Source organism: Ranitomeya imitator, chromosome 2 (assembly GCF_032444005.1).
Source record: "Ranitomeya imitator isolate aRanImi1 chromosome 2, aRanImi1.pri, whole genome shotgun sequence".
NCBI classification, from domain to species: Eukaryota; Metazoa; Chordata; class Amphibia; order Anura; family Dendrobatidae; genus Ranitomeya; species Ranitomeya imitator.
In genome coordinates this window covers 492513973-492528984 of record NC_091283.1, presented here as the reverse complement: position 1 = coordinate 492528984, position 15012 = coordinate 492513973, and the positions used below count along the sequence as shown (strand labels likewise).

Below are 15012 nucleotides of genomic sequence, written 5' to 3'. Positions count from 1 at the left end.
CCATGTGTATCTGTGGTGACCTCTCCTAAGTTTGGCCAAAAAGGAATCAATTGGGGCCTAGTCTAAAGAATTGGGGCCTCTGAATTTTGTAGGTCTTCATTTCTACATCCTGATATTGTTATATTTTACTATTAGTAATATAAAGGTTATATGTATTACCTTATTTAGGAACTATACCTAGTTTTTACTGTGTTTGGGCACAGAACTGCACCATTTATTATCGCACTATTATGTATTCACTGTATAGCAGTAAAATCTGCCATATTTAACGGTAACCAGTCACCATGAAAATGCAGTCCAATATGTATGTAGTATGTTATAGAGTAGAGGGAGCTGAGTTGATTAACACATAGTTTTGTGAGAAAAGATTCAGTATACCGTTACTTATTTTTTCAGCATTTAATCTTCTGCCCTTCTGGGATTTTTGGTCCAGTGGGTGGTCCTACCAATGACTGACAGCTATTTTTGTATATACACTTATGCAAAGAAAGCTGTCAAACACTGATAGCCAGATGCTATAGATAAATTTGCTCAGCTCCTCCTTCTCTATAACATGCTGCCTGCAGCTTAGAAAACATATTCATGCTGACAAGTTCTCTACTTCAGGCAAATAATTTTCCCATAAATGCAATAGGTACCTGCCCACTAAGTCATGGGTGGGCAATTAATTTTCCCAAGGTGCCACATGAGTGACCATATATACAAATGCCAAAAGACTGAACGTCACTTCAAAACAACCTTTTTGGAAGTAACATTCAATTTTGCTCTCTGAACGAGCACTCTACCCATCAGTCTATGGTGGTTTTAATTACAGCAGGATTCTACATACAGTGCCTTGCGAAAGTATTCGGCCCCTTGGAATTTTTCAACCTATTCCCACATATCATGCTTCAAACATAAAGATACCAAATGTAAATTTTTGTTGATGAATCAACAACAAGTGGAACACAATTGTGAAATTGAACAAAATTTATTGGATATTTTAAATTTTTGTGGAAATACAAAAACTGAAAAGTGGGGCGTGCAATATTATTCGGCCCCTTTAACTTAATACTTTGTTGCACCTCCTTTTGCTGCGATTACAGCTGCCAGTCGCTTGGGGTATGTCTCTATCAGTTTTGTACATGGAGAGACTGAATTTCTTGCCCATTCTTCCTTGGCAAACAGCTTGAGCTCAGTGAGGTTTGATGGAGATCGTTTGTGAACAGCAGTTTTCAGCTCTTTCCACAGATTCTCAATTGGATTGAGGTCTGGACTTTGACTTGGTCATTCTAACACCTGAATACGTTAATTTATGAACCATTCCATTGTAGATTTTGCTTTATGTTTGGGATCATTGTCTTGTTGGAAGACAAATCTGCGTCCCAGTCTCAGGTCTTTTGCAGACTCCAACAGGTTTTCTTTAAGAATGGTCCTGTATTTGGCTCCATCCATTCTCCCATCAATTTTAACCATCTTCCCTGTCCCTGCTGAAAAAGAGCAGGCCCAAAGCATGATGCTGCCACCACCATGTTTGACAGTGGGGATGGTGTGTTCAGGGTGATAAGATGTGTTGCCTTTATGCCAAACATATCGTTTGGCATTGTTGCCAAAAAGTTCGATTTTGGTTTCATTCGACCAGGCCACCTTCTTCCACATCTTTGGTGTGTCTTCCAGATGGCTTGTTGCAAATTTTAAACGACACTTTTTATGGATATCTTTGAGAAATGGCTTTCTTCTTGCCACTCTTCCATAAAGGCCAGATTTGTGCAGTGTACAACTGATTGTTGTTATATGGACAGAATGTCCCACCTCAGCTGCAGATCTCTACAGTTCATCCAGAGTGATCATGGGCCTCTTGGCTGCATCTCTGATCAGTCTTCTGCTTGTTTGAGATGAAAGTTTAGAGTGACGGCCGGGTCTTTGGAAATTTGCAGTGGTATGATACTCCTTCCATTTCAATATGATCGCTTGCACAGTGCTCCTTGGGATGTTTAAAGTTTTGGAAATCATTTTGTATCCAAATCTGGCTTTAACCCCTTTTTTACATATGACGTACTATCCCGTCGAGGTGGGGTGGGCCCGTATGACCACCGATGGGATAGTACGTCATCGGGGCCGGGTGTCAGCTGACTATCCGGTCACGGACCACCCCCGGCACATTAACCCCCGGCACACCGCGATCAAACATGATCGCGGTGTGCTGGCGGTATAGGGAAGCATCGCGCAGGGAGGGGGCTCCCTGCGGGCTTCCCTTAGACCCCGGAGCAATGCAATGTGATCGCGTTGCTGCGAGGATCTCTTACCTCCTCCTCCTCCTTGCAGGCCCGGATGCAAGATGGCCGCGGCATCCGGGTCCTGCAGGGAGTTGGTTTCACTGCGCCTGCTCAGAGCAGGCGCCGGGAAGCCAGGAGAAGTGCACGTCAGATCGCTGATCTGACACAGTGCGCAGCAAAGTGTCAGATCAGCGATCTTACACTATAACATGATGCCCTCTCCCCCCCCCCCGGGGCAATGTTATAGTGTAAAAAAAAAATATTCACTTGTGTAAAAAAATTTTTTTAAAAATTCCAAAGAGAAATCCCCCCCAAAAAAATTCTTCCTATAAATACATTTATTTATCTAAATAATAAAAAAAATAAAAGTACACATATTTAGTATCGCCGCGTCCGTAATGACCCCACCAATAAAACTATATCACTTGTTAACCCCTTCAGTGAACACTGTAAAAAAAAAAAAAAACGAGGCAAAAGACAACGCTTTATTCTCATACCGCCAAACAAAAAGTGGAATAACACGCGATCAAAAAGACTGATATAAATAACCATGGTACCACTGAAAACGTCATCTTGTCCCGCAAAAAACGAGCTGTGATACAGCATCATCAGCGATAAAATAAAAAAATTATAGTCCTCAGAATAAAGCGATGCAAAAATAATTATTTTTTCTATAAAATAGATTTTATCGTATAAAAGCGCCAAACATAAAAAAAGATATAAATGAGGTATCGCTGTAATCGTACTGACCCGAAGAATAAAACTGCTTGATCCATTTTACCAAACGCGGAACGGTATAAACGCCTCCCCCAAAAGAAATTCATGAATAGCTGGTTTTTGGTCATTCTGCCTCACAAAAATCGGAATAAAAAGCGATCAAAAAATGTCACGTGCCCGAAAATGTTACCAATAACAACGTCAACTCGTCCAGCAAAAAACAAGACCTCACATGACTCTGTGGACCCAAATATGGAAAAATTATAGCTCTCAAAATGTGGTAACACAAAAAATATGTTTTGCAATAAAAAGCGTCTTTCAGTGTGTGACGGCTGCCAATCATAAAAATCCGCAAAAAAATTTGCTATAAATAGTAAATCAAACCCCCCTTCATCACCCCCTTAGTTAGGGAAAAATTAAAAAATTAAAAAAATGTATTTATTTCCATCTTCCCATTAGGGTTAGGGTTAAGGTTAGGGCTAGGGTTGGGTTAGGGCTAGGATTAGGGCTAGGGTTAGGGATAGGGCTAGGGTTAGGGCTAGGGTTAGGGTTGGGGCTAAGGTTAAGGCTACAGTTAGGGTTGGGGCCAAAGTTAGGGTTAGGGTTGGGGCTAAAGTTAGGGTTAGGGTTGGGGCTACATTTACGGTTGGGAATAGGGTTGGGATTAGGGTTAGGGGTGTGTCAGGGTTTGAGGTGTGGTTAGGGTTACCATTGGGATTAGGTTTAGGGGTGTGTTTGGATTAGGGTTTCAGTTATGATTGTGGGGTTTCCACTGTTTAGGCACATCAGGGGCTCTCCAAATGCGACATGGCGTCCGATCTCAATTCCAGCCAATTCTGCGTTGAAAAAGTAAAACAGTGCTCCTTCCGAGCTCCCCCGTATGCCCAAACAGGGGTTTACCCCAACATTTGGGGTATCAGCGTACTCAGGACAAATTGGACAACAACTTTTGAGGTCCAATTTCTCCTGTTACCTTTGGAAAAATGCAAAACTGGGGGCTAAAAAATTATTTTTGTGGAAAAAAAAATATTTTTTATTTGCACGGCTCTGCGTTATAAACTGTAGTGAAACACTTGGGGGTTCAAAGCTCTCACAACACGTCTAGTTGAGTTCCTTAGGGGGTCTACTTTCCAAAATGGTGTCACTTGTGGGGGGTTTCCACTGTTTAGGTACATTAGGGGCTCTGCAAACGCAATGTGACGCCTGCAGACCATTCCATCTAAGTCTGCATTCCAAATGGTGCTCCTTCCCTTCTGAGTCCTCCCATGCGCCCAAACGGTGGTTTCCCCCCACATATGGGATATCAGCGTACTCAGGACAAATTGGACAACAACTTTTGGGGTCCAATTTCTCCTGTTACCCTTGGGAAAATACAAAACTGGGGGCTAAAAAATTATTTTTGTGGGAAAATTTTTATTTTTTATTTTTATGGCTCTGCATTATAAACTTCTGTGAAGCCCTAGGTGGGTCAAAGTGCTCACCACACATCTAGATAAGTTCCTTAGGGGGGTCTACTTTCCAAAATGGTGTCACTTGTGGGGGGTTTCAATGTTTAGGCACATCAGTGGCTCTCCAAACGCAACATGGCGTCCCATCTCAATTCCTGTCAAATTTGCATTGAAAAGTCAGACAGCGCTCCTTCGCTTCCGAGCTCTGCCATGCGCCCAAACAGTGGTTTACCCCCACATATGGGGTATTGGTGTACTCAGGACAAATTGTACAACAACTTTTGTTTTGTTACCCTTGGTAAAATAAAACAAATTGGAGCTGAAGTAAATTTTTTGTGAAAAAAAGTTGAATGTTCATTTTTATTTAAACATTCAAAAAATTCCTGTGAAATACTTGAAGGGTTTTTAAACTTCTTGAATTTGGTTTTGAGCACCTTGAGTGGTGTAGTTTTAAGAATGGTGTCACACTTGGATATTTTCTATCAAATAGACCCCTCAAAATGACTTCAAATGAGATGTGGTCCTTAAAAAAAATGGTGTTGTAAAAATGAGAAATTGCTGGTCAACTTTTAACCCTTATAACTCCCCAACTAAAAAAAATTTGGTTCCAAAATTGTGCTGATGTAAAGTAGGCATGTGGGAAATGTTACTTATTAAGGTTTTTTTGTGACATATCTCTGTGATTTAATTGCATAAAAATTCAAAGTTGGAAAATTGCTAAATTTTCAAAATTTTTGCCAAATTTCCATTTTTTTCACAAATAAACGCAGGTAATATCAAATAAATTTTACCACTATCATGAAGTACAATATGTCAAGAGAAAACAATGTCAGAAGTGCCAAGATCCGTTGAAGCGTTCCAGAGTTATAACCTCATAAAGGGACAGTGGTCAGAATTGTAAAAAATGGCCTGGTCATTAATGTGCAAACCACCCTTGGGGGTAAAGGGGTTAAACTTCTTCACAACAGCATCAAGGACCTGCCTGTTGTGTTCCTTGGTCTTCATGATGCTCTCAGTGCTTCAAACAAAACTCTGACACTATCACAGAGCAGGTGCATTTATACGGAGACTTGATTACACACAGGTGGATTATATTTATCATCATTAGGCATTTAGGACAACATTGGATCATGTAGAGATCCACAATGAACTTCTGGAGTAAGTTTGCTGCACTGAAAGTAAAGGGGCCGAATAATATTGCACGCCCCACTTTTCAGTTTTTGAATTTCCACAAAAATTTAAAATAACCAATAAATTTTGTTCAACTTCACAATTGTGTTCCACTTGTTGTTGATTCTTCAACAAAAATTTACATTTGGTATCTTTATGTTTGAAGCATGATATGTGGGAAAAGGTTGAAAAGTTCCAGGTGGCCGAATACTTTTGCAAGGCACTATACACATATAAATGAACGCTAGAAGCCCAAGAGAGAAAACACATTAGGTTAGGTTCCCAGCAAAGAAAATTGCCTTGTCGTGGCTGCTAGGCAAATATGAATTGGCATATTTATGCGCTAAGTATCTTTGCTTTTTCCTGTTTTCTAGACCCCCAAACAAACTATAATGTTCGCACAAAACCCTTCACCCAATATAATGTCTATGCTACGCTCACTCCCGGACTGTTTGGCGTAAGCATAGATCGTGGTCCTACTGTGCTGTGGACTGAGGAGAGTCTGTAGTGGCATGACTAAGTACCTCCCCAAGACTGACCCCGGATACACGGCAATTAATGGTGCTTCCATCCGAGGAGAGCCCGGGAAAGCGTGACCAGATGCTACACCAGGACTGACCTCGGTCACACTGCAGTTGAGCCCTCAACGAGATATGAAGGTGCTGGTGTACACGACTCTTTACAGGCAGGCCGATGTAGGACCATGTTCAGACTAAACAGGCAGGAACAGCTTCAGGAATAACTGGTCCTCTGGTAAGGGGGTACTGGACCGCAAGTGCAGACAGACAGGGATCCGCAGATGCAGACAAGCAGGGAACCATATTTTCCCACAGGACAGACAGGAGCAAGTTCACACAAGACCCAATACTTGGACAGGTACACACAGGACAGTCAGAGCCAGACTCACACAAGGTACTTACAATGAAGCATCAAGAGTACACGCAAACAATAAAGTTGCACAGTGGCAACAGATTAGCGATAGGTTCTGGTTCAGACACTGCAAGTTTAAGAGATAGGGACAGGTGCAGACACTGCAGGTTTTAGGGACAGGTACAGATTCAGAGACAGGGAATTTAGGAAAAGATCCAGGGTTAAATACAAACGGGTTCAAGGATTGGTCCTAAGTCATACAAGTATAGACACACATATACAGGTTCAGGGATGAGTCCTGGGTATTCAACCCCCAGGGTGACAAAAACAGGGAAGATCAGATACAGGTACAGCTTCAGGGTTCAGGCCTCGGTATGCAGCCCCCAGGGTGGCAGGAACAAAAAAGGACCTGGCAACTCAGCAGTTGTACAAACATATGGAGGTGCCTTAAGTATCAAGTGCCTCTCCGCAAGAAGTTGGGGACACATTAGGAATGAGCGCACTGTCTATATAACAATCAGGAAGTTCCGGCGCATGCGCCTTAAGCATGCAGCAAGCAGAGGACCAGAGCTCACTGCACACAGCAAGCAGAGGACAAGGCGCTCACTGCACGGCCTGGGGGGGTGAGTATGTTTGTGATCCTGCATGATGGAGGATGGGAAGATGCGGGCAGTGGTGTTACAGTCCATACAAAGCCCCCACAAGGTATGATATCATCGAATTCAGTAAAATGTCGTCACAAAGCCCTTCACTCAGTATGATGTCCATTGACACACAATATAATGTCTGCACTAAGCTCTCCACATAGCATGATGTCCCCACAAAACCCCTCACATTATTATGGGCCCCATATATTGCTCCCTACAGTATAATGGGCCCCATATAATGCTCCATACAGTATATTGGCCTAATATAGTGCTCCATACAGAATAATGCGCCCCGTTTTTTGCTCCATACCGTATAATGGGCCCCGTATAATGCTCCACATAGAATAATGGGCACCATATAATGCTCCAAATAGTATAATGGGCCCCATATATTGCTCCATATAGTATATAATGGCCCAATATATTGCTCCATATAGTATATAATGGCCCCATATAATGCTCCATACAGTATAATGGGCCCCATATAATGCTCCCTACAGTAAAATGGGCCCCACATAAAGCTCCATACAGCATAATGGGCCCCATGTAATATTCCATACAGAATAATGGCCCTGTATAGTGCGCCATACATAAAAAAAATTAAATATGATGTCTTCACATAGTCCCCTACTGTATGATGTCCCAATACAGCCCCTCAAACAGTATGATGTCCCCACACAACTCCTCAAGCAGTATATCCTCACAAAGCTGCCCACACAGTATGATGTCTCCGCTCAGCCCACCTCATATGATGACCACACATACACCATTACACAGCATATCTCACCACATACTTCCCCAAACAGCCCCCCCATGCAATATAATACCCATGTACAGCTCCTCACACAGTATGATGTCCTCACACAGCCCCCTATACAGTACAATGTTTCTACACATACCCCAATTTTACACTTACACATTCCCCATGTAGTATGATATTGTCATTCAGCCCCTCGTGCAGCATGATGTTGCCACACAGACCCCCATACAGATGTTGTCCCCACACACCCTCTCATGCAGTATGATGTTCCCACACCCACACATCCCTCCACGCAGTGTGATGTTATCACTCAGCAGCTCATGCAGTATGGTGTTCCCACACAGTATGAGTCCCCACTATTTCCCACAAGTATTGACAATTTAAAAATAAAATTACTCACTTAACCCCTTTCTCTCACTGCTCCAGTCTATGCAGTATATTGAGGCTCAACACAGTTTGCGCAATGTAGTAATGACATTGCGCCTGCTGCACTATCAATCGCACAGTCTCAATGGTAGAAAAACTAGTTGATGGCTCTTTGTTCCATCATTATCTTCACCAGTATCTGCTTTCCGAGGATGTGGATACCGTAGTAATAGCCCATAGTCCTGAACAGCACATTTACACATAAGAAAAATGTGGATATCTCTGGAATTAGACATTGGATCGCAGATATCAAGGAATGAATTTTTTCCGCTTTCTATGACCAGTGTACCAATATAGACAGCTAAGGAGGGTTGATCTTACTGACAGATGCCCTTTAAGGAGTCCAGCTGAGTACGGGATCTCACTATCAATGCTTATATTAAAAACATGTGTGCAAATTAGCATCTTGTGGATGAAAAAAAAATCTATATTGTTAGTGACACTTAGGTGAGGTTGCAACCCTGTAAGTCAATGTTCATGGCCGTTAGAAGCATCTAAAGATCAGTGTCTTGCATGGCTAATATCACTAATCATGTTGCAAGGTTCTTTAAAGGGTCGCACATTGACTTACAGAGTAGCTACTTTTACTGCATGATAATTTTCTTCCCTTCCTACCGAGCATTAATTTGCATGCTTTTCCCATGGAACAAATAAGGAGTTATGTGATCTTCTCTAGTGATGAGTGAGTGTGCTTGTTACTCGAGTTTTCTGAGCATGCTCAGGTGATCTCCAAGTATCTTGGGCATGCTCGTAGATTATGTTTGAATCCCCGCAGTTGCATGATTAACAGCTGCTAGACAACCTGAATACATGTGGGAATTCCCTAACAAACAGGCAATCCCTTCATGTGTTCAGTTTGTCTAGCAGCCATAAATCATGCAGCTGCGGGGACACAAACATAATCTACGAGCACGCCGAAAATACTCGGAGAACACCCGAGCATGCTCGGAAATCTCGAGTAACGAGCGCACTCTCTCATCACTAATCTTCTCCTTAAGAGAGCCCTGAAATTACCATATATAGTGACAGGGCCCCATATTTTCTCAGGGGTTTTCACAAACTTTGAATAGGCCTAGAGAATAATTTCCAAAATTTGTAATAGCAGAAACTTCCATATTTAATCAGAATTTAGTTGACCACTATCTGCTGTGTATGACCAGCTTTAATAAATGAATATGCAGACAATACGTTTTTATTCCCAAGGATATTCCTTCTTAAACAATGGGGTATTTTTTATTTCTATGGCACAACATAATGTTCAGAGAAATGCCCTATCACAATATATTTTCCTGTTAAAGAGTGAATTGGGTATACATAGAGAATAAAAGAATTGTCTCTTGATCATTTATAGTTGTCGGTCAGTGTTGGCAGTAGTATAGCATAATACAATTGAATCATAATTATATTCAGCCATTATGTGATATTGAGCGTGTAATTAGGGTTGGTCTGGACAAAGTAAGGATCACAAGATTCTGAAGGAACAATGAGGCTCAACCAGATCTGAATAGATGAACAGAGGACTACACAGTTTTTGATTATTTGTTGACTTTCTTGTCTTTTTAGACTTTATTGATAATATGCCCTCTGTGTACAATAAACTAGAGGTTATGATGAGCTTACTTGAGAACGAACCATCAGAATAGTTTTTATCTGGTGCTCCAATATTATATCAAGGCACATCAGAGAGCCACTGCCATCAGTCTCGGCTAATCTATTGGCCAATTGTCTTTTGTGACTTCTCATGGCTGCAAAAGGAGAAGAGCTCTTGAACTTAGCACCAACTTAATTCTTATGAGGGTCATCGGTCAAGATAGTCATTCTCAACTCAGGGATGATGAAAAGGTAGAAAAGAAGGGGCATTGGGAATTTGAAAGCAAATCACTAAAAGGCCAGAATAACCATATATTATTTTTAACAACCTAAACTCCTTTAGGTTTTTTTTTGGATGTTATCCTACAGAAAGCTGTTCCTGGTTGAGTTTCACTATATCTCTGCAGAAATTTCAAGTATATGATCTTACGCTTCTTTTCTACACTTACACACCTCCTACAATGTACATGGCCTTTACCATAAATCTATGGTTTCTCCCTTCATTCTTGCAGAAATTCATTAGATTGCATTGTGACTAGACAACATTTTGAGAGCTTCCTAAAGACCAAAAGAAGGTGCCGCTGACCAGCCTTGGGTTAATTTGCTGTATAGGTTTGTGTAGGTCTTCTGCTTACTCAGCGACATCAGAATCAACATTAACCCAACCACAGCGGAGGAATTCTTTCTAGACATGAACCCTACAGGAGATTCCTCTGAGCACTAAAAGAACTTTTCAGACAACCTGTTGATTACCAAAATATATAGCGTAAAAATGCTCCCTTGATACCAAAATATACGGTAATATGGATATTAGTATGCCTTTATTTTATAAACCTGGTGTTACCAGGAGGGAGGTAATATGCTACAGAGGTGTAGCAGAGGTGTGTTTGTTATATCGCATAGTGAAATCTTATTGTGTTTGCTGTGGTTTTACATTGGACTGAAATATCACATTCAGTGCTACCATGAAGAATGAAATGCAGCTTGGCTACATCTGTCAGTCTGCAATTCTCAGTGGAGCACACTTTTTTGCATAATCAAATAGCTTTTTGCATGTGATCTGGTCATTGCTGTTAACATGTAAGCACTGCAGAATTGGTGCCGCTGGCATTTAAAAAATATACTTCTTTGTCCTACATGGAGGATTGTTTAATAGCAGAAAACTCAGACACAATGACTGCAGACATCTACATATAGGTCTGCAGTTATCCTTTGGATCATGGAATTAAAAGTGCTGGTAGAACTGGAAGTGCCATAGATAACCATAGATAACCCATGGATGATGGAATTAACCATAACTGGTGGAACTAGAGGGGCCACAGTTGACCCCTGGATCATTGCATTACCCATGTTTGGTGGATCTATAGGTGCTATGCAGGGCCGGACTGGCCATCTGGCAATTCTGGCAAATGCCAGAAGGGCCTGTCTGATCATGGGCTGCCTTGTCTGTTACGTTGTTAACAGAATTGGTGTTCTCAAGATACCCATACTGTTAAGAGCTGTGATGGAGCACAAAGTTGCTGACTCTGTCACTTACCCCGTGGGCCATGGGTATCATTAGACATATTTGTCTTGTAAAAAATCTCCATCCAGGGTAATATTAGTAATACATCCCATCTGGTTCATGGGGACGAGGACAACATGGGCATGTGTGATTTCAAATGCCAGGGCTGAATTTCAGCCCCAGTCCGTACCTGGTGCTATGATTAATCCCTGGATCATGGAATTACCCATGCTAGGTGGAGCTAAAGATGCCATAGTTAATCTCTAGGTCATGGCATTAACCATACTTATTGAAACTAGTAGTACAATAGTTAACTCCTGGACCATGCATGGCAGAACTAGGGGTGCCATAGTTAACACTCGGATCATAGAATTAGCCATGCTTGGTGGAACTATAGGTGCCTTAGTTAACCCCTAGATCATGGCTTTAACCATGCTTGTTAGAACTAGAGGTGCCATAGTCAGCTCATGGATCATGGCATTTACCATGGTTGGTGGAACTAGAGTTGCCATAGTTAACCCCTCGATCATGATATTACTCGTGCTTAGTAAAACTAGAGTGGCCACCATGTTCTCTAGTATGACAACATCTTCTCTGTATGATTGCAACCCATCAGGATAGAAACTTGACACCAGCCACTTTACATGTTGGATATAATAAGAAATGTTAGACTCCATCTAAGCTGCTGTGATAGTTCAGCTGGGTCAGCGTTCAGGAACCTCTACATATCTCAATAGCCCCAATAACAGGAAGCGTGGGGACTCCCTTCCCCCCACACACCCTGCCAGCCTGCCACTGTCCCCGCAGCAGGAAGTGTCATACAGCACACACACTTCCTCCATTCAAACAGCTGAATGTGTAGTACAGGAGAGAAACCCCTACCCTCTGAGAATATGATTCTGTAGACACAAATGCATATAGACAGACTAGCTAAGCCAATAGCAATGTACATAGTGCAGATGAAGAGCAGATACGAGCTGGTCTCTGTTGACCGTGGTATTATATCCTTACTGGTGGCATGGAAACTCTACATGCCTTAACATACATAGCACCACTCCTGAAATCTTTTGCAAAGGACTGTGGGAATGCATGGCCTTCTTTGGGCAATGGGGAATATGCAATGGTGTCCATCATGTTAATGGACTATATATTCAAATTACAAAAATAAGTGTGTAGGGCTTAAAACCCTATTGGTCTTACCTTGATGGGTGCTGTGCTGAAGCGGATTTTTCGTGTAGGAGCTTGTTCTTCTTCTTCAGAGAGACCCTCTATTTCTTGACAACTGTTGACTGCTTCATAAAATCCATCCTCGTCTTCATCCAAACCACTTCCCCCCGAGTCCTCCCCTAGTCCACTATAGGCACTGAGTTCTATAACCTCTACCTCGGACCAGTCTTCCCTTTTGTAGTCTTCTTCTGCCACCTCCACCTCTTCCTCAAGTTCTGATTCCCGAGCTGTTACTCCTTTTGCTTCTGAGCCTCCATTTTCGGTTGCAACATTGGTCGTACCCTCGTCCTTTGATGCCTCTGTCTCCTTAACCACATCCGTTTCTGATTCTCCACTTTCTTCTACTTCCACTGGTTTGATTTTACATATCTCCTGGATTGAGTTTGGCTTCGGAACAGCATCCGTAACCTTTCCAACACATTTTTTGTCTTCTGTGGCCTTAGCTGCTTCTGGTTGAAAAAGTCTTGTTCGCCGGCCAGTTGAACCTTTAACGGGAACCTTGTGAATGTTATTGCGGAGATCTGCATTCTCAAAAACTGCACTCAATTGGCTAACAGTGGGCGAGACGGCATCAGTGTCTAGTTTGTCAAGTGATTCTGTGCTCCCACCGAACCTCACTACAACATCCAGTTTCCTGTCTTGAAACCCACCTCTTTCCTTACGGAGGAAGATTCTGTTGGTAGTCTCCTTTTCTTGGAGGTTTCTCTCGAACACTCGGCGAGCTTCCTGTAGTTTGGAAGGTGGTCTATCCACATTTGTATCGAAATGGCTTACCCGCTCCGATACGCTGGTGCCCAGCTTTAGTAGGGCGCTATGGTTGACATTTTCATTCAGGCTGCCGGCCCGCGGCAAAGTCAGTCGAGATGGCTTCTCCTTGGCCTTACCAGTGTCATTCTCGCTACCTGCTGGACCTGTACCCATCTGCAGAAACATGTTCTTGATACGGTGAACATTGGAACCATATTTGCACCTTGATTTGCGCGCTTCCTCAGACTCTGCCTCGGGTGCCCCATCTTTATTTCCCCGTAGCGTTTGCACCCCAACCTCATATGCATTTCTATGTGGAGAAGAACTCCTGGGCCCCCCACCTGGGGTCTTACCCTCCGTCTTCATCATTTTTGGGATGTAGGACGTGGGTACCCAGATCTCATAGTCCTCTTCTCTTCTCTCCTCCTCCTCCAACCTCCTCCGTTTTGTGTCTGTCACATCAAGCTGAGTAAAGCATCTTCTCTTCTATACAGCGGAGCAGTGGGATTATGCAGCGTAGCTATGAAGCGGAGCTATGAAAAACACAGTCACCCACCATATCACTGTAGATGATGCATCCTGGCCTAAACTAGCATCACGAAAAGCAACATCCTCCTTCCTCCTTTCTCTCTGTAACCCCCCCTCCTCTCTGTGTATCACTCCCCCTCTCTTGCGCTCTCCCTTTTTTCCTGCCTTCTGCAATCTGAAGGGGTTCCTGCAGGGTCCTATAGAGAGGAGGATTACTAGATCTGAACAAAAACAGAAAGGGAGGAAGGGATTACAGAAAAAAAGAGTGATCCATCTGTCAAAATGTATTAAATGACTAAAGAAAGATAATGAATAGTTGAAGGCGCACAAGCATAGTTGTATGTAAGTAGATACACATACGTTTACACATGCACAAATATATGTGGGTACATATATATGTATACAGTATATATACTGTATATATATATATATATATATATATATACACACACACATGTATTTTTTATGTATACTGCCTTTTTTAATATATACATAAAAACATAAAAGAGATGCAATATATATATATATAAATATATATACGTATATATATACACACACACACTATATATATATATATATATATATTCACATGAGTGTAATTATAACACACACGTATATCTATATTTATAGAGAGAGGACATACATATAAAGCTCATGCTCTGTGAGTAAACTACTACCTACATATGCTGTTTTATACTTTTATTATATATATATATATATTTATATATATATGCTCATTATATATATATATATATATATATATATATATATATATATATATATATAAAAAATAGAAAAAACGCAATAGCACTCACCAATCAGTGGCAATTCAAACGTCCTTTATTAGAACATGCAGCAAATCATCTTCACGGTTCAAGGGAGGGAGTGAAAGTAGGAGTGCGACAGGCAAGACGACGACGATCGTTTCGCGCTAATACCAAGCGCTTGGAAGCGCTTGGTATTAGCGCGAAACGATCGTCGTCGTCTTGCCTGTCGCACTCCTATTTTCACTCCCTCCCTTGAACCGTGAAGATGATTTGCTGCATGTTCTAATAAAGGACGTTTGAATTGCCACTGATTGGTGAGTGCTATTGCGTTTTTTCTATTTTTTTATTTACATGGA

General features: G+C 41.8%; 1 protein-coding gene across 1 annotated transcript in view; it reads right to left on the bottom strand.

Moving 5' to 3' along the window:
- Nucleotides 1-14019, bottom strand: part of PPP1R9B (protein phosphatase 1 regulatory subunit 9B) — a 38766-nt gene extending 24747 nt beyond the window's left edge. Inside the window, exon 1 of the mRNA XM_069751457.1 lies at nucleotides 12588-14019. Within this exon, the coding sequence (XP_069607558.1) occupies nucleotides 12588-13730 (1143 nt within the window). The 5' untranslated portion in view covers nucleotides 13731-14019. The remainder of the gene's footprint in view (nucleotides 1-12587) is intronic.
- Between the last annotated feature and the right edge of the window lie 993 nt (nucleotides 14020-15012).